The sequence below is a fragment of the Phocoena phocoena genome, chromosome 13, assembly GCF_963924675.1.
Source record: "Phocoena phocoena chromosome 13, mPhoPho1.1, whole genome shotgun sequence".
In the NCBI taxonomy this organism is placed as follows: Eukaryota; Metazoa; Chordata; class Mammalia; order Artiodactyla; family Phocoenidae; genus Phocoena; species Phocoena phocoena.
In genome coordinates, this window is record NC_089231.1 from 20967669 (window position 1) to 20994794 (window position 27126).

The following is a 27126-nucleotide window of genomic DNA, read 5'->3' on the forward strand; positions in this document are numbered from 1 at the left end:
TAATCCCATAGTGATCTACAGTGATTATGCCTGGGTTTGGAGGATGCATTATACACAGTGAACTGGAGATTTTTTCCTTGTGATTCTGTAGGATTAAGCAATGCCACAAACTCTAACACCCAGAAGTCCATTTGTCTTAAATTCAGATCAATGCTGAAAACTTGCATCGATTTTGCTTTGGCTTTCACCTTTTCCCAACTTCATTGTTTTTCAAATCTGCCTAATCATAAGAATTACCTGGGGACTAGGTATAGGTTACAAAACATAGAGCCCAAGAAAGGGCATTTTGATTCAATAGGCATGGCAGACAAGTCTTGGATAGCCCCCCAATTATCCCTGCCTCCTGGCAGTTACAGCTTTGTGTAGTCTTTTCTCTCTGAGTGTACATGGGACCTAAGTCTTGCTTTTAACCAACAGAATATGGCAAATGTGATGGATTGTCACCTCCATGATTATGTTACATAAGTTATAACTTCTGTCTTGCTAGCAGACTCTATAGACTCTCTCCTTTGTTCACTTTGATGAAATAAGTTGCCAGATGGAGAAGACCATTTGGCAAGGAACTAAGGCTGGGCTCTGATCAACAGCCAGTAAGGAGCTGAGTCCTGCCAACAACTACATAAACTTAGAAGCAAATATTTTCCCAGGTAAGCCTCAAATGAGGTATCAGCCGAAGCTAACACCTTCATTGCCAGCTTGCAAGAGACCCTAAGGCAGATTACCCAGCTAAGTTGTTCTTGGATTCCTGACTGACAGAAACAGTGACATAGCAAATGGGTGCTATTTTAAGCTGCTAAATTTGTGGTGATATTGTTACACGGCAGTAGCTAACAGGTTAATGGCAACCCCAGTAAACTGCGCCCCAGTTGATTTCTGTGTTCCAGTAAAGTCAGGAATCACTGCTTCAGTTGATGATGTGAATTCTGCATATTTTGCGGTATATTTGTTGAGATGTTGATGCTGCAGATATGAATATGTAAGATGTGGAGAGCTCAGGGGAAAATAAAAGACTAATCAAGATAAAGAAGTCTACAAAATTTATAAAGGCTATATGGCTCCTCCCTCTGGCTGATATTAAAATTGGAAGACTATAATTCAAAAGGGATTATAAAATATCATTGGATAAAGGAGTTGTTTCTGACTCATAGATGTTCATTCTTTGATAATTCAGCCCCTGAGATCAACATCAGTACAACCTCCTAATATTGTCTGAGCCAGAAAAGTCTCCACTCTTGTACCCAAAGAACCATATCTACTGAAAAGAAGACCCTGGCACTAGTTCTATTGTTCTAGCTTATATTATGTGCACGTCTTATCTCTTCAAAAGAATAAAAATATTCCTTTAGTTCAGGAGCTATATCTTATATTACTTCTTATTCTTCATAGAAAACTAATAAAACAGTCTTCACACAATAGGTATTGAAACTCACTTATTGAATAAAATCCCCTAGCCTGTAAGTATATAAGTTTTGAATTCATGACATTTAATGAAATTGTTAAAGTTTTCATGGGCTGTTGTAAGTACATGATGAACTTGAAAGTTTGGATAATTGTGTTCCCATCTCAAGTCAGCTACACTTACTCCTGATTTTCTCCATTTACCAAATGAGAATATAGTATTTGCCTTCATGTAATTTTTTTCTGTGTGAAGAGTATTCACTGAAGCATTTAAAAGTGACAGTTCTGGCATCAGGTAAGTAAAGGTGAAAGTGCAGGTTCTGACTCCAAATTGTATTTGAGCAATTTCCTGAAATTTATTTTAAAAAGCCTGTCATTGGTTGTAAATTTGAAAACTGAGTTGGAGAATAGAAACAAGAGTACATCACTCAAACTCTAAAATCTAGCCTTAGAAAAACGATACAACTTCATTTGGATATGTGAGTTTGGCATGTTTTGAGGCTATTAAATCCACTGTTGAAGTCTCACCTTATAGATTTCCATTTAACCACATAGATTGGGACACATTTATAGGTTTCTCACTATCGTTCTGTATCTATATGTTCATTCCTTTGTGTCCAATTCCTTGTCATTCTCCATCCTTTCATCTTACATTTTTTCCACTTTATTTTTATCTCTTACCCACCACCCTGGCCAAATAATAAAGTATCAGTATTATATTCTGTCATAGGTTGTAAGACCTTTTGGGATTATTAATTTACCTGGGCATTCCTACATTGAAATATCATTTGTGTAAACACTTAAAAAATGTAGCATCATACATCTTTCATTTTGATGCTACTTATACAAATAGGTAGTTGTAATTCCAGAAGCAAAGTGTCAGAAAGTAGTCACCTCCACCTCTCTTCTCTCTTCTGTCCTTTTCCATACTTCCTCCCACTCATTGGTGATTCCCTTCCGTGAATCAGGTAGGTGGATAAGTACTGGGAAGACTGAGATACATGATGTGGCCCCTCTCAGCAAGGAGCTCAGCCCAGTGAGGGCTTCTCATCTTTAAAGAACTGATTCTGATAATCATATATATAGGTCGATATATAAAAAAGGAGGACCTGTTTTCTCCTTTTTTGTGGTCAAAAATTATAGGTTATGGATTCAGGGAGGCCTGACCTCAAATCATAGTGCTATCATTTACTAGCTTTGCAACCCTGAGCGACTTGAATAATCCAAGTATGTCTTAATTTTCTTATCTGAAAACAAGTTGCTGTGAGATAATGCATTTTAAAAACTTAATATATGAGTGTATTTCTATTACATTATCTTTTACGTAGTAACTACCTAGTAAATGCTAAGGCTTTTATTGATTTATATTAATAAAGCTTAGGAAATATCTTGTTAGGAGCTAGAACTACAGTTTCAAGTCAAACAATATATTTAATATCAATTTAATGATTATTCTGCTCAACAAATGTTTATTAATTATCTATTAAGTGTCGAAGATATTGTTACTGGGGAGAAAGCATTGAACAAAATCTGAACCCTGTTCTCCTGCTGCTTTCAGCCTTGTACTATAAGCATTTAGATTTTCTCTTATGATAATATGGAAAGGGGATGGACAGGAAGAAGTCAAGATGACTAAGTTTCCAACTTTTGCTGCTAGGTGAACTGTGGAGGCTTCTAAAAAGATGAGAGTTAAGAATGTTTAGACACATGACTCCAGTGTGAGTGCCCAGCTGGGTTCACAATCCCAATGGGCTAACAACCTATTACAGAATATAAGAGTGCATTGTTTGGCCATTTGTGGTGGGTGATAGAGCAAAAAATGGAAGAATGGGAGAGAGGGGGATTGGGGAATAGAACAAGGTGACACTAAGACAGACAAGTGGAAATGTACAATATGAGGGATGTGTGTATTTAGAATTCCTTGGAGGGAGACATAGATTCCAGAGACATGAGATCATGTTCACTGAAGTCCTGGCAGATACTTTTTCAGAGAAAGTAATGAAGGCAATGAAAAGATCTGCATTCTGGGAAGTAACACTTATGGAACAGGTGGAAGAAAAGTATGCTTAGGAGACTGAGAAGTTATAGCCTGGAAGTGGGAAGAAAAGTGGTTAGGTGATTTTACAAAAGTCAAGAAAGAGGAGAATTTCAAGGAAGAGGAATTGGATTAGAGTATCGAATGACATGGAAAAAGAGGGTACAACCTTAGTCATTAGATGGTATTGATAAGGAAACAATCTTTGAGGCTCTAACTCTCTTATCTGCACAGGTCCTTGATCTCAAATAATGTTAGATGTTGCATTTATTTAGATCAGTGTTTCACAAATCTAACTGTACGTTAAAATCACTTGGGGAGCTTTTACGAAGTACCACTCTCAATCCCTCCTCAGATAAATTAAATCATAAATCAATTGAGCATCATTGATTCGGACCAGTAGAATACTGATAAGAAGAGAAAAAATGCAGTGTAATAGTTAAGACTAGGAGCCTGAGTTTTACCTCCCAGCTCTGCTACTTCTTCGTTATTTGACTTTGGGAAAGTTACTTACACTGGAAGGCCCCCAACTCTTTATTTCAAAATGAAATAATAGGAATATATGATCACTTCTAAGACAAAAGTGCCTAGCAGAATGCCAAGCGTGTAGTAAATGCTTAATTCATTTTGAACCATTTTCTTCTGAAAATGTCAGTCTAAATTTCTAAGATGCCAGTATATAATCAAGGAATTTAGGCACTGGAATTACCTGGATCTCCTCTTTCATCCTCTTTTTTGTTTAATCTTTTTGAAATATATATATATATATATATATATATATATATATATATATACACACACACACATATATATTTATATATATACATTTATAAATATATATATTTATAAATTGATGATCTGGTTCTGTTCAGAGTACAATAGTGAACCCTTGTCCTAGAATGAATTTCAACTGGGAATAATAATCACTAAATTATTTCAGGGCTCACCGGGTATCAGGGACTTTTCTCAGTCCTTTATTATAACAATTCTACAAAAGAAGTTCTAAAGTAAGACTTAGGGAGGTTAAATAACTTGCTCAGGTATCTCCGTCAGAAGCTTGGGTTCATAACCACCCTGTTCTCCTGCTGTGCACATACAGGGATTTAGGAAAACAAAGAAATACAAAAGTAAGATGGGAGTACATCCCTCCACACAGGCACACGTGTGCTCTGACACAATGGAAAACAACTCACATCTTCCGTTGTCCTTTCACAAGAAACTGAGTGTGGAAAATCTGGGCTCTCAGCCTATCGGTCTGATATTTTGAATATTTTATCATCCTACTTTTTGAAGTGATTTGAATGAAAGAATCAAAATATGCATAGAACAGAAGTTGTTTTAAGTGTTGTTTAAAGTTGTTTCAACGGTTTTTAGTGTTTGCTCCCTGTTGAATTGAGTCAAAATATCTCAACTTGATAATCACAACTTGGTTTTAATAAATGAAACAGTCTTTAAAGGTGAAAAGTATTTCATCCCATACTTTTACTACGCCATTGTACAAGAATGGAGTTTTAGTATAGAGAACTATGGAACGTACACCTCTAAATAAAATATGTGGACACAATTTCTTATACATGCACTGTGACATTCGCAGACAGAATTTTATTGCTCAGATTAATTGGCATTTCCTAATATGGGACAGACTTCCACTTTTTCCAATTGAAAAGGAAAATTAAGCTTTTTTTTCAGAGTTGAAAACACATTCTGGGGCCCTGAACCAAGATGGCGGAGTAGAAGGACGTGCTCTCGCTCCCTCTTGCGAGAACACCACAATCACAACTAGCTGCTGGACAATCATCGACAGGAAGACACTTGAATTCACAACAAAGATACCCTACATCCAAAGACAAAGGAAAAGCCACAATGAGATGGTAGGAGGGGTGCAATCACAGTAAAATCAAATCCCATAACTGCTGGGTGGGTGACTCACAGCCTGGAGAACACTTATACCACATAAGTCCACCCACTGGAGTGAAGGTTCTGAGCCCAACGTCACACTTCCCAACCTGGGGATCCGGTAACAGGAGGAGGAATTCCTAGAGAATCAGACTTTGAAGGTTAGTGGGATTCGACTGCAGGACTTCGACAGGACTGGGGGAAACAGAGACTCCACTCTTGGAACACACAAAGTAGTGTGCACATCGGGACCCAGGGGAAGGAGCAGTGACCCAAGGGGAGACTGAGGCAGACCTGGTTCACTGTTGCAGGGTCTCCTACAGAGCAGGGGGATGGCTGTGGCTTACTGTGGGGACAAGGACACTGGCAGCAGAAGTTCTGGGAAGTACATTTTAGTGTGAACCCTCCCAGAGTCTGTCATTAGCCCCAACCGAAGAGCCCAGGTAGGCTCCAGTGTTGGATTGCCTCAGGCCAAACAACCAACAGGGAGGGAACCCAGCCCCACCCATCAACAGTCAAGCAGATTAAAGTTTTACTGAGCTCTGCCCACCAGAGCAACAGCCAGCTTTACCCACCACCAGTCCCTCTCATCAGGAAACTTGCACAAGCCACTTAGATAGGCCCATCCACCAGAGGGCAGACAGCAGAAGCAAGAAGAACTACAATCCTGCAGCCTGTGGAACAAAAACCATATTCACAGAAAGACAGACAAGATGAAAAGGCAGAGGGCTATGTACCAGATGAAGGAACAAGATAAAACCCCAGAAAAACAACTAAGTGAAGTGGAGATAGGTAACCTTCCAGAAAAAGAATTCAGAATAATGATAGTGAAGATGATCCAGGACCTCGGAAAAAGAATGGAGGCAAAGATCGAGAAGATGCAAGAAATGATTAACAAAGATCTAGAAGAATTAAAGAACAAACAAACAGAGATGAACAATACAACAACTGAAATGAAAACTACACTAGAAGGAATCAATAGCAGAATAACTGAGGCAGAAGAACGGATAAGTGACCTAGAAGACAGAATGGTGGAATTCCTGCTGCGGAACAGAATAAAGAAAAAAGAATGAAAAGAAATGAAGACAGCCTAAGAGACATCTGGGACAACATTAAACACAACAATATTCGTATTATAGGGGTCCCGGAAGGAGAAGAGAGAGAGAAAGGACCAGAGAAAACATTTGAAGACATTATAGTCAAAAACTTCCCTAACATGGGAAAGGAAATAGCCATCCAAGTCCGGGAAGTGCAGCGAGTCCAATACAGGATAAACCCAAGGAGAAACATGCCAAGACACATAGTAATCAAACTGGCAAAAATTACAGACAAAGAAAAATTATTGAAAGCAGCAAGGGAAAAATGACAAATAACATAAAAGGGAACTTCCATAAGGTTAACAGATGATTTATCAGCAGAAACTCTACAAGCCAGAAGGGAGTGGCAATGATATACTTAAAGTGATGAAAGGGAAGAACCTACAACCAAGATTACTCTACCCGGCAAGGATCTCATTCAGATTCAATGGAGAAATCAAAAGATTTACAGACAAGCAAAAGCTAAGAGAATTCAGCATTACCAAACCAGCTCTACAACAAATGCTAAAGGAACTTCTCTAAGTGGGAAACACAAGAGAAGAAAAGAACCTACAAAAACAAACCCAAAACAAATAAGAAAATGGTCATAGGAACATACATATCGATAATTACCTTAAACACGAATGGATTGAATGTTCTGACCAGAAGAAACAGGCTTGCTGAATGGATACAAAAACAAGACCCATATATATACTGTCTACAAGTGACCCACTTCAGACCTAGGGACACATAAAGACCGAAAGTGAGGGGATGGAAAAAGATATTCCATGCAAATGGAAATCAAAAGAAAGCTGGAGTAGCAATACTCATATCAGATAAAATAGACTTTTAAATAAAGAATGTTACAAGAGACAAGGAAGGACACTACATGATGATCAAGGGATCAATCAAAGAAGAAGATATAACACTTATAAATATATATGCACCCAACATAGGAGTACCTCAATACACAAGGCAACTGCTAACGGCTATAAAAGACGAAATCGACAATAACACAATAATAGTGGGGGATGTTAACACCTCACTTACACCAATGGAAAGATCATCCAAAATGAAAATAAATAAGGAAACCGAAGCTTAAAATGACACAATAGACCAGATAGATTTAATTGATATTTACAGGACATTCCATCCAAAAACAGCAGATTACACTTTCTTCTCAAGTGTGCATGGAACATTCTCCAGGATAGATCACATCTTGGGTCACAAATCAAGCCTCAGTAAATTTAAGAAAATTGAAATCATATCAAGCATCTTTTCTGACCACAACGCTATGAGATTAGAAATGAATTACAGGGAAAAAAACGTAAAAAACACAAACACACAGAGGCTAAACAATCCGTTCTAAATACCCAAGAGATCACTGAAGAAATCAAAGAGGAAATCAAATGACAATGAAAACACGATGGTACAAAACCTATGGGAGGCAGCAAAAGCAGTTCCAAGAGGGAAGTTTATAGCTATATAAACCTACCTCAAGAAACAAGAAAAATCTCAAAACACAATCTAACCTTACACCTAAAGGAACTAGAGAAAGAAGAACGAACAAAACCCAAAGTTAGCAGAAGAAAAGAAATCATAAAGATCAGAGCAGAAATAAATGAATAGAAACAAAAAAAAACAATAGCAAAGGTCAATAAAACTAAAAGTTGGCTCTTTGAGAGGACAAACAAAATTGATAAAACATTAGGCAGACTCATCAAGAAAAAGAGGGAGAGGACTCAAATGAATAAAATTAGAAATGAAAAAGGAGAAGTTACAACAGACACCACAGAAATACAAAGCATCCTAAGAGACTACTACAAGCAACTCTATGCCAATAAAATGGACAACCTGGAAGAAATGGACAAATTCTTAGAAAGGTACAACCTTCTAAGACTGAACCAGGAAGAAATGGAAAATATGAACAGACCAATCACAAGGGATGAAATTGAAACTGGGATTAAAAATCTTCCAACAAACAAAAGTCCAGGACCAAATGGCTTCACAGGTGAAGAGCTAACACCATTCTTCTCAAACTCTTGCAAAAAATTGCAGAGAACGGCACACTCCCCAACTCAATATATGAGCCCACCATCACCCTGATACCAAAACCAGACAAAGATACTACAAAAAAGGAAAATTACAGACCAACATCATTGATGGATACAGAAGCAAAAATCCTCAACAAAATACTGGCAAACAGAATCTAACAACTCATTAAGAGGCTCATACAACATGATCAAGTGGGATTTACCCAGGGATGCACAGATTCTTCAATATATGCAAATCAAACAATGTGATACACCGTATTAACAAATTGAAGGAGAAAAACCATATAGTCATCTCAATAGATGCAGAGTAAGCTTTTGACAAAATTCAACACCAATTTATGATAAAGACTCTCCAGGTAGTGGGCATAGAGGGAAACTACCTAAACATAATAAAGGCCAAATATGACAAACCCACAGCAAACATCATTGTCAATGGTGAAAAACTGAAAGCATTTCCTCTAAGATCAGGAACAAGACAAGGATGTCCACCCTCACCACTCTTATCCAACATAGTTTTGGAAGTCCTAGCCATGGCAGTCAGAGAAGAAGAAGAAATAAAAGGAATACAAATTGGAAAAGAAGAAGTAAAACTGTCACTGTTTGCAGATGACATGATATTATATATAGAGAATCCTAAAGATGCCAACAGAAAACTACAAGAGCTAATTAATGAATTTGGTAAAGTTGCAGGATACAAAATTAATGCACAGAAATCTCTTGCATTCCTATACACTAATGATGAAAACTCTGAAAGAGAAATTAAGGAAACTCTCCCATTTAACATTGCAACAAAAAGAATAAAATACCTAGGAATAAACCTACCTAGGGAGACAAAAGACCTGTATGAAGAAAACTATAAGACACTGATGAAAGAAATTAAAGATGGTATCAACAGATGGAGAGATTTACCATGTTCTTGGATTGGAAGAATCAATATTGTGAAAATGACTATACTACTCAAAGCAATCTACAGATTCAATGCAATCCCTATCAAATTGCCAATGGCATTTTTTATGTAACTAGAAGAAAAACTCTTAAAATTTGTATGGAGACACAAAAGACCCCGAATAGCCAAAGCAGTCTTGAGGGGGAAAAAAAACGGAGCTGGAGTAATCAGACTCCCTGACTTTAGACTATACTACAAAGCTACAGTAATCAAGACAGTATGGTACTGGCAGAAAAACAGAAACACAGATCAATGGAACAAGATAGAAAGCCCAGAGATAAACCCATGCACCTACGGTCAACTAATCTATGATAAAGGAGGCAAGGATATACAATGGAGAAAAGACAGTCTCTTCAATAAGTGGTGCTGGGAAAACTGGACAGCTACAAGTAAAAGAATGAAAATAGAACACTACCTAATACTGTACACAAAAATAAACTCAAAATGGATTAGAGACCTAAATGTAAGACTGGACACTACAAAACTCTTAGAGGAAAACATTGGAACAACACTCTTTGACATAAATCACAGCAAGATCTTTTTTGATCTACCTCCTAGAGTAATGGAAATAAAAAGAAAAATAAACAAGTGGGACCTAATGAAACTTCAAAGCTTTTGCACAGCAAAGGAAACCATAAACAAGACAAAAAGACAACCCTCAGAATGGGAGAAAATATTTGCAAATGAAGCAACTGACAAAGGATTAATCTCCAAAATTTACAAGCAGCTCATGCAGCTCAATATCAAAAAAACAAACAACCCAATCCAAAAATGGGCAGAAGACTTAAACAGACATTTCTCCAAAGAAGACATACAGATAGATGGCCAAGAAGCACATGAAAAGCTGTTCAACATCACTAATTATTAGAGAAATGCAAATCAAAACTACAATGAGGTATCACCTCACACCAGTTAGAAAGGGCATCATCAGAAAATCTACAAACAACAAATGCTGGAGAGGGTGTGGAGAAAAGGGAACCCTCTTGCACTGTTGGTGGATATGTAAATTGATACACCCACTATGGAGACCAGTATGGAGGTTCCTTAAAAGTCTAGAAATAGAATTACCATATGATGCAGCAATCCCACTACTGGGCATATACCCAGAGAAAACCATAATTCAAAAAGACACATGCACCCCAATATTCATTGTAGCACTATTTACAATAGCCAGGTCATGGAAGCAACCTAAATTCCCATCAACAGATGAATGGATAAATAAGTGTGGTACACATATACAATGGAATATTACTCATCCATAAAAAGGAATGAAATTAGGTCATTTGTTGAGACGTGGATGCATCTAGAGATGGTCATACAGAGTGAAGTAAGTCAGAAAGAGAAAAACAGGTATTGTATACTAACGCATATATGTGGAAACTGGAAAATAGTACCAATGATCTGGTTTGCAGGGCCGAAATTGAGACACAGATGTAGAGAACAAATATATGGACACCAAGGGGGGTAAATTGTGGGGGGTGGGGGTGGCGGTGTGATGAATTGGGCGATTGGGATTGACATGTATACACTGATGTGTATAAAATTGATGACTTATAAGGACATGCTGTATAAAAAAAAAAAAGTAAAAATTTTTTAAAAAATCAAAAACATTGTATTGTTCACATAGACCATGTGATGACATTTATTTAAATAAATTGGAAAATTGGGTAGTATATGACTTTTTTTTTTAATATGACTTATTTTATCCTTTACCCCAATATATATTTTTTTCTATCAGAACTTGTTTTTATTTAGACAATTTCTATTCTGTTTTTTTTCTTCTTAAACTTATTATCTATTGATTTACCATATGCTTATAAATATCTGTTTATAACATAATAAAAGTCATCATGTAAACAAATCAAAATCTACAAAAGTACTGAAACAGAACCAATGAAAATAGATCATAACAGTAAGGGGAAGAAAAAATTAGAATGAGCCACCCTCAGTTTTAAAAAGCGTGGCAGAGTGACAACTGAGTATATAAGATTTGGGGGAGATTTTATGTCTCTATTCTTTTTCCATATTTGTCAGCTCAAATGGAAATTCTGTTTGTTATTGCAGTAAGAGCAATTTATTAGAGAAAACTAGTCTTCAACTTAAATTTAAACCACATTTGGAATTTTCACATTACCTTTTCATTTTGTAAAATTCAAAAAGTAACTCACATAAAGTGTGCCATCTGAACTGTTATTTCCAAGCTTATCTCTGTATCACAGAATGACTGAATTGCTTTGTTAATTTATAATAATGCTATCCACTGCTGGTATGCAAAAAAAAGAAGACACAGGAGTGACTCTTACATGCGCCTAACCCAATGGTTCAAGTTAATTGGACTACAATGTGCACATTTTTAGTTATACAATATTCTTCATAATAATTATATGGTATGGAAACATGTATTAAAAGCCTAAAGTGATCATTTAAATGCAAAATCTCTGATAGAACTCCATTATATTTTTCATACTAAATTAACATTACAGGCTTCTAATGGATGCTTTAATTAGGCATCGATGTTATCAGAAATGTTTGGCAAAATAAAATCTTCACTTTGAAATATTCATTAAGTTCAATTTCCGTCAGTCAATATCAAGTGTTTTCCGAGCCTTACGATTTAAGTAAGAAGCTAAAAGCTAAGTGAGAAACTAAAAATCCTCAGATAAACCTCCTTCCTATGTTGCCTATAAAAATACACAGTCATTAAGTGTCTTTTGTATTTTATAACTGCCAAACAACTGGCTTCTTTTTAGTCATTTAGGCTCAGAGGCATTCCACTACAAGGTTATCCTAATGCTACACAGAATCTAAAGCAAAAGGTCTATACTAATGGAATGCACATCTTTCAGGAAGCAACACAAATGAAATGTGTTTGTGTGTGCATTTGTAGGCTCCATTAGAAGAATTCCAAGGTCAGAGGGGGCAAGAAGAGACAATCAGAAAGGGTCAGGAGTCAACTGAGATACTGGGACAGAAAACTAATACATAAAAGGCATGAGCAGTGCACAGGAGGTAAGCAATCACAGGACAAGCAGAGCAGCACAGGAAATAAAGCTGAGGTGCCTACCGGTAATTTTTCCATTGGCTTCCAAGGGAGGCTGCCAGCTCACAATGACAGTGCGAGGCTTCCCTTCTCGAGTAATGACTGTCAAATCCTTGGGAGCAGAGGTCGGGGCTGTGAGATGAAACAGAAACATGGCCTTGTCATTGGATGTGAAAGAAAACAGACATTTATGGGACTTCTAATCCTGATGTTGACACTCAGAATCTATCACACAGTGTATCATGCTTATTTTACCACGCACAGTTTATTTTAGGTATTTGAATTAAACAAGCAAACAAAGATACAGAAATTAATGTTTTTCCATGGAAGTTAACTGACTTTCAAAGGTGTGAGCATAGAGAGGAGAACAGAATATTTGTGAATGTAGAGAAAAGCATAACTGGTATTTTCAAGTGAGCGATGCACTAAAAATGTAAGAACCATTGTAAGAACAAAAAATATGGACACATACTTAGTGAGATTGATGGCTACATGTCTCCAAGAGACAAAATTCTGTTACAACTGTAGGATTTATATATAAATGAAAATTTACCTAATGTTATTTTTCCTTAAAAGACAAAAAAATAAAAAATGAAGAATTTACATGCAGGTCACAATATCTTGCTTAGGTAACATACTAGGTATCTCCCAACAAGAAGGCAAAGAAGTATTTGAAAACAGAGGAAATAGAATCTATGAGGGTCTTAGTATCAACCTGGTAGGAAGTAAAGATGGCAAGAAATGCTGTCTTGCTTAGAGCTACTTTTCCCACATGTTGTTTGATGGAAACAGAATTTGTCACCCCCAAATATGCCTCTTTGGCATAAGAATTAAGCTGATTATTTTTAAGAAACAACAGAGAGAGGAAAAGTTCTGAAAACCGAGTAGAAGTTACTCTTTCGAAAAAGGAAAATTTATACGTTTATAAGGGTATCTCCCTCTTTGTGCCAGGAAGAGGAGGATGACAAGGAGGCAGAGACTTAAATGTACGTAACAACCATGCCCTTGTTTACTGTGATTTGCCAGAAAACTTCCCATTACTGGCTTCCCACCCTCCAACACCTTTTGTCTTTAGCTGGAGATGGTATTGAAAGTGGTGGCCATTTTAGGGAATTACTGTTTTCCTGGGTATCTCTCATATATACAAGAGGTATACTTATTGTCAATCTTCTGTTTGTTTTTCTCCTGTTAATCTGTTTCTTATTACAGGGCACCTCAACCAAGAACCTGGAAGGATAAAAGGATTTTTCTTCCCCTAAATTGTGCTCAACAAAAATTTAAATATACTTCAAAGGCGGCAGCAAACTGGCCAAGCTTGTCCAGTATCTTTCAGGCTTCCTTTGACCTGCTTTCTCACTCTTTGAAATGAAATATGCTTTGAAATGCAGTCAGTTTTCCTTCTAAGCAGCTCACAATGCCCAAGTCTACTATCCATAGTCTTTTTCAATTACCCCCAATTTGACATAGGCAATGTCAGAATGTCTTTAAGTTCCAAGCTTGGGTTCTGGAGGGATTTCCTGATCTCTGCACAGGAGTATTTGTATATTACAAATAGGTAAAACTTGGTCCTAATTCTGAATTCCTCTTCACTCTTATAATTTGCTTCGGCTCTTCTGTTGACCGTAACAGTGCAGAATCTGAGTATTATCAACACTCTATTTCCAGCTTCTCTTCCTAAGAGAATTCCAAATAGAGGGACATCAAACATACCCATCTATCATACCATTTGATTTCCAATGCCCGGATTCTCCAAGCCACTAGGATACCAGGTTAACCAAAGTTGCACCAAATTGTAATATCCTGACAAAGTACTTAATATACTTAACTTTTTTTTTTAAAGAGGGAGGAGGAGAAGGAAGAAGGAAAAGCAGAAGGAAGAGAAGGATGAGGAGAAGAAAAGGTCTAGTGTAGTAGATCCTTGAGTAAAGAGACTGTATATTAAACACACTTTAATATATATTTTAATGAAAAGAAAGAAAGGACATTATGCAAAAAAGATTTGTAATAGCAAAATACCAGAGAGGCTGCTACTTTAAAGAAGGGTTAGTTTTATAAAGAGCTCATTCAAGATATTTTCTAAGCCACAGATAGGAAGGTAATATATAGCCACAAATTAGAATATTATACCAAACATAATAAGAAATTTTCTAATTTTGGAAGTAATTAAAGATCTGCCTTTCTAACTAGTCAGAATAGTCTGTTTTTTCTTAACTGTGTTAAAATTAAAATTGATGCTTATTTAGCAAACAAATGATGATGATTAGATTTCTTCACTGACTCTATGTTGATATTCAAACGGTACATAATGACTCCAGCTTTAGCAAAAAAATACATTGAGGAGCTGGTTACTTTTCAAAAACAAAAAAACAAAACAAAACAAAAAAACCCGAAAACAACCTAATGACTAATCTATTTCAGGTGCTGAGCAAATTTTTCTTTTTCCTCAAGCCATGTGACTGTTGGTAAATAGAGATTCTGGTATGGGAATCAATGTCTTAGTTGTTTAGGATTATCATATGAAATGTATACTATTCCCTCATATTTATTTATTTATTTATTTATTTTTTAAAAAGTGTTGGATATTTATAGTGGCCCTAACAGGTTCAGGGATCCCTAAGTCAAGCAGAAAGAAGGAGGTCTTCGGTCTGCTCTGCTTCAATCTCGTGGGTTCTCCTGAAATAATCTTTTATAACTTCTTACCTGCTTCAATCTCGTGGGTTCTCCTGAAATAATCTTTTATAACTTCTTACCTGTCTTCATTGAATTAAATGATATTAATAACAATAAATACCAGGCCCTGCAGGATTGATGTTTTATTTTCTTATACACTCTCGTGTCCCCATGCTGTCCATGAAAACTATGCTCCCGTCGCTCTGATCCATTCGTAAGCGTCTCTTTAAGACATCTTTCTGATACTTGCTTGTGTATTTTTGTGCATGCTGCTTCCTTCCTTTGGAAGGCCCTGGAATGGATACCTGGCGATCCACCCAGGCCACAGCTCCATAATTATTTCATTTGTGAAATCTTCTCTGACTTCTCCAGACAGAATTTATACTTGGATCTATGTGCTCTGATTCCAACTTGGCCAAAATTCTATGATTGTATTTTTCATGTTACTTCAAGGTTGTATTTTCAAAATATTTTTCTCATGTATTAGATTGTAATTCTCTCCAAGATAAAGGCTGTATTCTCTTTACCTTTTATACCAAGTACCTATCTCAGGACCTGACAATTAAAATGAACCTTATGGAAACCCATAATCAACATCTCAGACAACTGGACACGCACTGCCCTCTGGTTTGTCTGTTTCTCAAAGGACTTTTCCCATGCTTAAATTTCTTTGTTAAGTGTATGAGTGGATGGTAACATTCAAGATTTAGAAGATTTCCAGCCCTGGAAATCGTATTGGGCATTTGTTTTTAGACTGTTCAACACTCCATTCCTTCCTTCATTTAGAGAGAACACTTGGATTTTTCCTTTGGGAACAAGTTCTCCTCTGGGTCACATGAGCTGGGTAGCAACATCAAATAGAAATTTCATGGCCTCCATCTCACTCTCTTTAGCTGTGTGATTCTCTCTTCTGGGAAACTGAATGTTGATACAAGAAAGGAAAACACATTGGAGTCAAACCACCGTGACTGTAACACCTTGAAGGGAGAGTCCTATAGTTCCTCATCTCTAAAGCCTGGGAATACTGCTGCTTCTTGTCCCCTCTCCAAGACTTCATTATTTCAGCTGTCCTTCCAATTATTTTTATTTTATTTAAATTAACTAGAGTAAAATTAGGGATTCATCACCTGGACAGAATGAAGTGTTTCATTTCAAGAATCTGTCAGCTGCCATTACCTTTATTATTAGTAATTTCAGCACAAGTGCATAACAACACAGCCCCATATAGTCTTCGTGTTATTATGGAATTAGAAGCAAACGCTAGAGTTATTTCACTTCATTTCCTTCTCCCAGTTATAAAACCTGCAGACACTTGTGAATTACTTCTTGCTTCTCATCGTCACCCAGGGATCTTATCCACATGCTATTTACACCTCTGTCCAGGTCATTACCTGTTTTGACAGTCACCCTTCCTCCTAGCCACATTTCTAAAAGTTAATATCTTTTCGTCAGTAATGGGTCTCACCCCTAACATCCGTACAAGGCTAGGCAGTTGAGGAGAAATCAATAGGGTGCATTTATCAAGTCAGATGTTGGTGTGCATTTATGGTTATGACCGGGAGAAATGAATGAGGAAATTATTACTCCTTCTATTTCACTCAGGGAAGACCAAATGCCTTACTGGTTTTCATTTAACTCTTTTCATCTCCTTTTAAGTTAAAAAGAAAGAGCAGAGCCTTTATTCTCCCCATAGTTCATAACTCATTCAGCTTGTCTTATTCTTCCTAAGAAGATAAGAACATTGACATCCAGGGCAGAATTCTAGGAGAATGATTTAATATATATAAACATGTAAAATAGAAGAAGAAGGTATTGAAATTAAACAACTAGAAAAAAAACTTCTTATAGAAAGAAGTACCCTCAAGTTGTAAAAATATTCACAAAATGAACTTAGAGTTAAGGTAAGTAGCCTGAAATAAAAATTAGAACTGCCATGCCATTGGGCAAATTCTAATGGAAAAAGAAATTCAACTTACCCAGATAAAAGTTTTACTGGCATATTTTTTTAAATTTGGAAATGTGTGGTACAGTTTATCCCCACATATGATGTAATGCCATGAAAGCAATCAAAAAGTATGTTAAACCCTTTTTTCTTCAGATGTTGTATTTCTGTGAACTATAAATATCAAGTGCACTGCATGTCTGCTAAGGTTATAAACTCAACATTTATAACCCATAGTAAACGTGACTGGTAAAATTTACAGTGAATTGCATTTACTCTCGACTTGAACAATTGCAAAATGCATGAAAGTTTTCCATTGTGTTGTCTTATTTCCAAACGGTGAACATGACCCCCCAGAAACTTCTTCCCACAGTCAGCTGAAGTTATTTAGGGTAAGCATCCATGAGACTACAGTTGTAATGCAATGTTTCATTTTGTATCTAATTTCTTTCCAAAAAAGTAAATACCTACTATGTCTGTTGATCAAAGACACGCATGCTTTGGACAGAGTAAAATGCCTTTGCTTAAACGTATTGAAAAGAAGATTTATATTCAGGTCTCCTAAATTAACGTACAGATTAAAACCAGATGACTTAATACACTGGGGACTCATTTTCTTCTTATCTAGAGTGGGGAGGATAATATTAGATATAAAAATGCTATGAATTATTTTATATAAAATAAGGTATAATTTAGACATCACGGTAGACACAGGTTCCAACTTCCTTGGTACCTGGAAAACAGCACTACCAAATGTCAAGAGTAGAAATTTCAAAGCCAGCCTTTCTTCACATACCTGCTTCATATGTGGTGGCATGTGCAGTCATGCTCCATGTGCTGGACCTTCTGTTTTTTGTTACCATGACCGAGAACTCATACATTGTGTTTGGTTTGAGGCCTGTTGCTGTGTAACTCAGAGATGTTGTGTCTTCTGACTAAACAAGTGGGAAATAAGAAAAGAGAAAAAGAAATGAACTCTATCAACCTGGTAAACCAAGACACATAAGAAGACTATCAAAGGCCAACAGAAAAGGAATTTATTTCCAAACAACGGAAGACCTAGGACACAGCACTGACTTTATTTCCTTTCTGTACCAGTTTACACTGGCTGATTGTACATCTAAAACCTAATCAATAAAATCAGACGTTATGTTGTTAAAGGGGCAGATAGATGATAAATTTTCCCAAGTGAGGCAATAACCACAGAGACAGGACCAATTCCACTTCCTCTGTCAGTTCCGTTTTTAAGGTTATCTGCACTGACTTTAACTTCAATTTATTTCTAATAATTGAAGTCTTTTTTTCAGAGGCTTTAATGTTTTATATATTTTACATAGATTGCTATGATTATTTGCCCACTGGTAATAAAATGAATTTTTAGAGCTCTACTGTTTATGATTTTTTTAAAAACTCTTTATGATACAAACTTTTAGTGATTCCAGAATCTATATAGCTGCTATAAAGAAAATGGACAAAAGCAATATTGTGTCGTGTGATTTTCTTTCTTTGTGCACAGGTCACGTTAAATATACATTGAACTATGGTCATTGGAGCAGTTGATCAGGAAGAGAATAAATTGGATGAATATTAAATGATTACATTAGTGTTAATACCTTTGGTCTTCTGAATACATTCTTTGTCTTTTAAACAACAGGTTAAGGATATTTTAGTAGAAAGTAAATTGTCTGTCTTTATTGCTTACTCAAAAGATCAAAACTGTAATGAGGAAAAAGGTTAATCTCCCAGGTTAATGTGTATTTTCCATATCATCAGGCAAATTTAAAACTATTTATGCCTATTATAAATATCAATTTATGCTTGTTATTTAGATCTTGATCATCTTCCAAGGTTAACTATTTACTTTTACTTTAAAATTTATTACCTTTGTTATATATCCATGTCTAGGAAAATCAAGGAAAACTTTTTGTCTCCACCTATGTCATACCTATCTCCTCCCTTAGCTATTCTAGTGTGGTATATCTTTTTTATTCTACTGTGAGTCCTTCTTAGATTATAGCTATGGAAATCCTACATTTCATTATAAAATCAAATAAATATTTAACTGTTCTAATAACATTTCGATGATGTGCCCATCCATCCTATTTAAGTGACGACCTCATAAACATTTATCAGAAGCTCTTAAAAATAGCTGTAAAAATGTATGCCCTAAATAAATGTAAAAATATTTTGTAGACTAAGATGGAACCCCATCAAATAAAACATGAAATGGGCAGCTCGTATCTGATAGGCTGACATAACTTCCAATCTTTCCCTCCTTCCCTGTCGTGAACACCTCTACGTCTTAGAAATGGAAATAAGGGGAGAAATTGGGCAATGAGAAATATTTCAGCTAGGAGGGAAGACCACACTTTGATAAAACTAGTCTCTTTGAGCATAGACACAACTGGCATTTGGGAGGCAACTAAGCAATACTGTCCTTTGTATTTCTTAAATTCTTATATGCCTTGTTTGTATTCTTGAATGATACACTTGCATTCTATAAATGCCATTAATTCACTGAGTTTTCTCAGGAACTTTATGAAAAGTTACTATTCAACATAAATCATTAGCCTGGAAGTATTGATACTTTGGAAAATCATGGCTGTATGTGTGTGTGAGGTGGGGGGGCAGAATACCTAGGTACTACCTCTCTAAGCCTCAGCTTCCTCATCTATAAAACGGAATTAATTGTAGCACTGACCTTACAGTGCCATTTAAAGTGTGAAATAAGTCAAGTAAAGCATAGTACGTGGCCCAGAGTAAGTACTAAATAAATGTTAGCTACAATATTTTATTCATTGTCTAGTGTGAGATATGGGCACTCTATGTGTGTGGTGTATACACACACACACACACACACACACACACACATATATATTTACAGCATTTTGATAAATTCCCCATTGAATTGTAAACATCTTGAGGGCTGAGACTGAGTCTTGCACAACTTTCTATCTCCTGTAATATTCATGCTAGTATCTGGTAAGCACTAGTCAATAGTCAATGAATGCATTTTGAATGGGAAATCATATAAAACATCAAATGATGAATCACTTTAGTAGAAAATAAATTACAGAAAATTTCTCCATTTGATAAGGAAGGTCAATATACAGTTTTGGACAATCAAAATATGAATGTCTGGATTATGACGTGGGACTGAAGTAGAAGGGTACTCCTAGGGGGAGAGGCCTGGATAAAGCCATCAGCTTATCTGAGTTCCAGCTCTAGTTTCATGGGGGATTTTGTCAAGTTATACAACCTACCCAAGTCTTCATAAAGATCTCTACATGCCTACTTAGCTATGCAGAATCTTACTTATTCTTTTTATATTGATAGTATATCAATATCCCAATCACATAGATAAAAAAAAAGGAGATTAAACAAGTTAAGTCACATGACAGGACACAGGAAAGCCAACTCTAGAGCCCATTTATTTGACTCATGTATGTATTTTTCCCCCATTACCTTGTGTTGCTCTGCCTAGCTTATATAAAGCTTAGTGGGGAATGAGATGAAGTAATAGATATGACAGTGGTTTGAAAAGTTCAAAATGCAAAACCAAAGTAGTCTATTACTATTATTTGTAAAATTTAAATTTAATGTATGTCTTTCTAGTAGAGCAGATATGCTCTACATTTTTCCTTGCTATCCAGCTTACCTAACTCTTTCCTCTAACCCTGCTTCTCAGGGTGTGGGTGTAGAGTGTGTATGTGTGAGAGAGGGATCGAACGTTAGCAATGGAAAGCCTTATTAGGTCAGGGAAGATGATGGGGAGAGAAACAGTTAACATATTTCCTTCAATTCTCATACTTCAATCCAGAAGAGAAAACAGCCTCTCCTTACAGAGGATAGCTTTTGGTTGGGTCTCACACTGTAGGCATTCTTTATGAGACTCAATAATCCTGTGTCTGTTCTATTGACTCTTCAACTGAAAAAAAAAATGCCTCCAGAAATTCTGAAACTCAAATCATTCTGCAGAGAACAATCACGGTCCTTCAGAACATTTTACGTACTGGCAACGTACCCACAGCCACTCTGTGAAATGAATGTATCTGCAAAGTACAGCAACCATGAGCATAACACTTTTAAAGTAGTCTTTTTAAAGTAAACTTAGAATTGGGTAATCTGTATATAAAGAGAGTTTTTAAAAAATGCTCTCATGTGTTTCATCAGTTGTCTTATCTGATAATGTTACCCTTATTTATAGTCCTGCTGAGTCTTAAATCTGATACTGTAAGGAGATAGAGCATATTTTATATCAATGATACTATTTGGACATGCCTGGAGAGTTTCTCCTAGTACCTGACCTAGCAGAGAGGCAGAACCAAAGGAAACTGTTTTTTAAATGGTTTCAACTAAAAACTGATTTACTATGAAACGTGAATTTTACGCCACTTAAAGGTTGAATGAAACTAGAAGCAGATCCAGCATGGCTACAGGAGAAAAGAGGCAGACTTCCAAAATTATTGGTGGGATTTTCCTTTAATCTGGGGTTTTGAGAGTTAGAAATTTCCAAAGGATATTTTCATCCCCCCAAATCACCACTGGCTTGAGTCTGGATTAAGCAAGACAGCAGTTTAGTGGAAAGAACATTGGATAGAGTATTGGGAGATCCAGATTCTCCCTGAAAGCCACCCCAGTAGAGTGGTAAAGAGAAGGGATATAAGGGGAGTATGAAGACTGTGGAGTGCCCGGGTTGAACTACTGGTTCCTTTGTTGTCGGGTAACATTTATGCTCTTTTTCTTCTTCCAGTTTTATTGAGATATAATCGACATACAGAACTGTGTAAGTGTAAGGTGCACAACATCATGATTTGACTTACATACATCATAAAATGATGACCACTAAACTATAAGTTTAGTGAATGCCCATCATTTCATATAGATACAAGATTAAATTAACAGAAAAAATATTTTTTTCCTTGTGATTAGAACTCTTAGGATTTATCCTCTTAACAACTTTCATATGTAACGTACATCAGTGTTAATTATATTTATCATGTTGTACATTACATCCCTAGTACTTACTTATTCTTATAACCGGAAGTTTGTACCTTTCGACTGCCTTCATCCAATTCGCCCCTCTCCCCGCCCCCGCTTTAGGCTCTTATTTCCAAAGCTACATTCTCCACCCCAAATAATCATCCTGTGAATATTTTAAATGTGTTTTATTATAGTACCTCACTTGAATAACTTACGAATTCTTTGAAGTAAACCTATGGAGCTGAATGTATTATGCATTCCAAAATTATAAGTAACGATTTTAAGTATGTGAAATAACAGCTAAAGCATGTTAAACTGCCTCTATGATCTGGCATAGTTCTAAGTAAATGGTAGGTGGTTAATAATTACTTGTTGATCTCATTTTATTCTACATTTGTGTACTGTTTACATACACTACTAGCATGTGGTAGGCTTAGGAGGTAACAAAATGGTTCCAGTATACAAATAACCGTTTGTTGGAGTTGCTGAGGCTGGCTGATAGAGATTTGAAGGTAGACATGACAGTGCCTCAAATATGTATCTCTAAGGAGCTCTTAGGGGGATTGTGGGATGACTCAGTGATAGGACAACAATAAGGGACGTGGTCTAATTCATATTAATTAAAGGGGAGTGTGCATTGTGGATTTTCTTTACCACCTGAGGGTGTTTCAAGGCTAAATGAGGAAGTAGATGCTAATGGCTTAGAGTGTGTTCACCATCTAAGGATGGTATAAAATAATCATTATGTATTCCTTTTCATATTCACTATAAGATGGGTCTCTGTAACATTAATAGGGGTGCCTCTGGCGTAAATCTAGATTCCAAATGAAAAGAAACACACCAAAATCTGTCCAAAAAATGAATGTAGAGCTCTGCTATTTTTAAAAGAAAATGGCGCTCCCTTGTACCAAATCACATTATTTATACAAACCCAACATCTGGTGAAATTCAAATATTTAACATTTTGCAGCTCTTGACATTTTTCTTCCCTGCCTTAGAATTGTTTTCCTAAGACACAATAATTCCCAAGCCAATTTTAGATACTGAGTTCTTAAAAGGCTTTGTTTTCCATTTCATGTCACTGCAGCAAAATGACTCATGCCAGTTCAGGATGCATTTAAAACAATGTATTAAACAAATGACAGTTCACGTGAAATTTCATACTATCAATTCGAACTTCACCTTGTATTTCGCATTCGCAGAAAAGCTGGTCCTCCACCGGACAGTGTAAAGTCGCACTTCGGACGATTTTTGGTTCTTAGGGACAGAGTTGTCTGCCCAGCTGACCCTCACAGCATCGTGGGTAAGAGCCACAGCCTGTACACCTACTGGTGGGAGCATGGGGGTGGAGACATCTGGGACCGAGGTGGGGAAATCATCAAGCAAAGGATAATAATCAACTGGGTCAGTGGGATCTGGGTTTAAAAACCCGCCAAATGAAACAAACAAATAAATACATAAATAAAAGAGTTAAAAAAATAAACATCAGTGGCAACACATCACAATGAGTTAAATGCATGGCAGTAATGATGAAAGGGAACATGAGAAGAACAGAAAAAAATACAATTAATTCAATCGGAAAACTCATTAGAAACGGTATTGCTAGATTACAAAAGTAACTGACTGTTTTCCATAATTCACTCATTTCCTTAGAGTGGTTTTATCAATTTGGCTGTCACGTCTAGTTATATATTTTAAAAGTCCATTTTTTTCTTGGAATGTTGTACACTGTTTCTTAAAAGATCCAGCATAGAATTCACCAGTTTTATAACTATGCAGATAACTTAAAATAACAAAATACTAAGGAGTGTCTGGTTTATTTCCTCCTGCAAAGGAAATAAATGCCTACCTAATATCTGCTTTGTTATTTCTTTGTTTTTCTCCTTCTCTAACTTGATTTGCTTTCTCTAATGCATTTATTATTGCTTGGATCCTACCTGCATAAATATTGTTTAGGTAAGAAACAAACAAAGGATAAAAGACCAAAGGGCCCTGAGGTCTACAGCAATCTGTCTATGGCTATGACTGCACAAAGCCAGACCAAGTCTGTGGTCCTCATGGTTCAATGATGTGATAATTGGGTTTATATAGCACATGGTTTGGTTAGATTGAAATTCTTAGAGAAAGTGTAGAAGTGTCCATTTTATCCACATTCTCACAGAGTGATTAACTTTTTATGGCATTTCTATATCTACATGCCTTGTTTGAAAATTTTAAGTTCCATGGAAAGACTTCGTATTATTGGGTGGGGAGACAGAATGAACTACCTACAACCTGATGAGATTTGTGCTGAGATACACACATCCATAACACAAACAGAATCTGCATAATGATGTGTGTGGTTTCGTAAGATTCTCTAGAAAAATCTTATATTTGTTTTTATGCTGGGGATGTCAGAATCAGGCGAGCCTATTTTGTGGCTGTAGTTAGAGTCCAATTTTGAGCCTTTTATTTATTACCTAAGACATTTAAATCTGTTAAAAATTTCCTTGAAATCATATAACATGTATCCTCACTAACAAAAAACAAGATGAGCTCTTAGGCTGGGCATTTGATGGCATTTGGGGAGATGAAACGTACTAAAATGTAGAGTATCTGAAGCAGTAAACATACAGAGCTTATATTTTTAAATACAGTCGAGAGACTAAGGGCTGATTCTCATGATTACACTTTGTCCACTGAATTTTAAATGTCTACCCCCTACTCATCACTGTTTTCCAATGAATTATTCCGTCGTTTACCGGGCTGTGGGCTTTGGAGCAAAATATAAAACCTGAAAACAAAAACAGAACAAAAGGAAGACCAAGAAAAAAAAAAAACAATAGAAAGAGAGAGAAAGAAAAGTATGTGTTTAAAATTTAATGACAGAGCCCAGGCTTTTTGTATGTCCTTTGACGTGTCTTTTTATTAAGGGCTCCTTTAAACCCAAATGGATTTATGAAATGATGAAGGGGCAGCTGAAGACACTGCAGCCTCTAGGAGGATCGCAATCTGTCATCAGGCTGGCACATCGGTGGAACCTTTTGGCGAAACTAGAGCAGGTGCTGCCTCACTTGACTTGTTTCTATTCACAGCTGACTTACCAAGAAGAATGTTATACACAAGGGAGGACTACTCTCAATCTCCTTTTAGATCAACTCATATTCATGTTACCCTATCTGATGTTTCTTTGCTTAATCTAGTTTTGTTGATACACCTATACGAACTTCATAGTCTTTCACAGGTACCCTATATAAGATTTTGAAAAGTCGTGATTCTACTTTAAGAAACGGTAATACTCAATCCTGTTATTTCTGGATTTTAGGAAAGTACGTTTTTCATGACTTCCTGTTGAGTTTCTTGGAGTCTCAGTTCCAGAATGCATCCCTAAATTTCAAGTAATGCTGTTTGTTGGTATCTATCTACGAACTAATGTAATTCAAAAATTTCTAACTTGGCCAAGTTTTTCTTGCTTATTTTAGAGGAGTTTTTTTTTTTTTTTCCCCCCCACTCATGGCTTGTCATTCTATTTGCCACTTCCTCCAGAGCTGGGCTAATACAATAGCCATTAGTTAAATGGACAGTTTAACTTTAAATTAATTAAAATTAAATAAAATTTAAAATTCATTTATTCTGTTGCACTAGTCAATTTCAGATGTTTGACAGCCAAATGAGCCTCGTGCCTGCCATACTGGATAGTACAGACACTACGGTATTTCCAACAAAGCAGAACTTAGTAGCAGGTGGCAATCACTGCTCTAAATATATGCCACATGTACTGCTAATTATCTTCCCCTCTCAGGTCAGAAACTGGGTAGTTGAATTAAAAACTATCTAAACCAAGTACCTAAACATTTTTAAAAATTATTTAATTAATTATTTTGGCTGCGTTGGGTCTTTGTTACTGCACACAGGCTTTCTATAGTTGTGGCGAGCAGGGGCTACTCTACGTTGCAGTGCACAGGCTTCTCATTGTGGTGACTTCTATTGTTGTGGAGCTCGGGCTCTAGGCACTCAGGCTTCAGTAGTTGTGGCACGCGGGCTCAGCAGCTGTGACTCATGGGCTCTAGAGCACAGGCTCAGTAGTTATGGCGCACGGGCTTAGCTGCTCCGCAGCATGTGGGATCTTCCCGGACCAGGGCTCGAACCCATGTTCTCTGCATTGGCAGGTGGATTCTTAACCACTGTGCCACCAGGTAGTTTAGGTAGTTTCTTAGGTATCACCAGGTACCTAAACAGTTAGTGCTAAACACTTAACTGTTTAGCAGTTATTTTGCTGATAAACAACTTTTTTTTTCCAGTTATTTTTCCCTCGTATTCCTGGGTGCCTTATATACCACTGATTTTCAGTGGTAATATACAAAAGAGTGAAAAAAAAGACAAAAACACAAAACATAGCTTTAAACCGTTTGCTAAAAAGAGAAACCTACTCAATTCCTAATAGTTGTTTTGGTAAGAACATATAAGCGTATGGTCAACATACTGAAGTTCAAAACAAGCTTTTACAAAACATGACACAACTGTACTTCATAGAGACATTTATAAAACAAATGAGAATAAACAAATTCAAACAACACACCTCATTATTACCCTGCTCTCTTCCCTTCTCCAGGCTCAAAATGTCTTATTTTTACAACAATATGGAATAAAATTGCAAAAAATGTGCAAAAAACTGAAACAACCTGCCTATTTGACCTAGTGAAACTTTCCTTGGCTCTAGCACTGATATGTTCCGAATGAGATGAGGTCCAGAGTAGACCAGCATCTATGAGCACATCCATCTGGAAAGCACCATAACCTGATACTTACTCCAGCCTGATGCATTTACTGCCTTTGATTTTTTTTTTTTATTACTTTATGTTGGCCTCTTCCAAGACTGCTTATGGGAATACTTTGCAGAAGCTCAGAGACCGAAAATATCTTCTATGTAGCCCTTGGACACATTTATTGAAAGAGTTTCTCACCGAATCTAAACCTCTGATTCTGTTTATTTGCCCTTTGTTCTCCATGACGTGTGAAAACAGAGTAAAATAAGTCTGCCACATCTAGGCAGGGATGTGGAAAGGGCTGGTTTTATTCATCCTCTCCAACCCCTTATTGACTTTTC

General features: G+C 36.5%; 1 protein-coding gene across 1 annotated transcript in view; it reads right to left on the reverse strand.

Moving 5' to 3' along the window:
• The window catches only part of DCC (DCC netrin 1 receptor), a 771692-nt gene that overhangs the window by 120874 nt on the left and 623692 nt on the right, over positions 1-27126 (reverse strand). Inside the window, exons 17-19 of the mRNA XM_065889420.1 lie at positions 23223-23455; positions 17854-17992; positions 12470-12577 (exon numbers count right to left, since the gene is read on the reverse strand). Of these exons, the coding sequence (XP_065745492.1) occupies positions 12470-12577; positions 17854-17992; positions 23223-23455 (480 nt within the window). The remainder of the gene's footprint in view (positions 1-12469; positions 12578-17853; positions 17993-23222; positions 23456-27126) is intronic.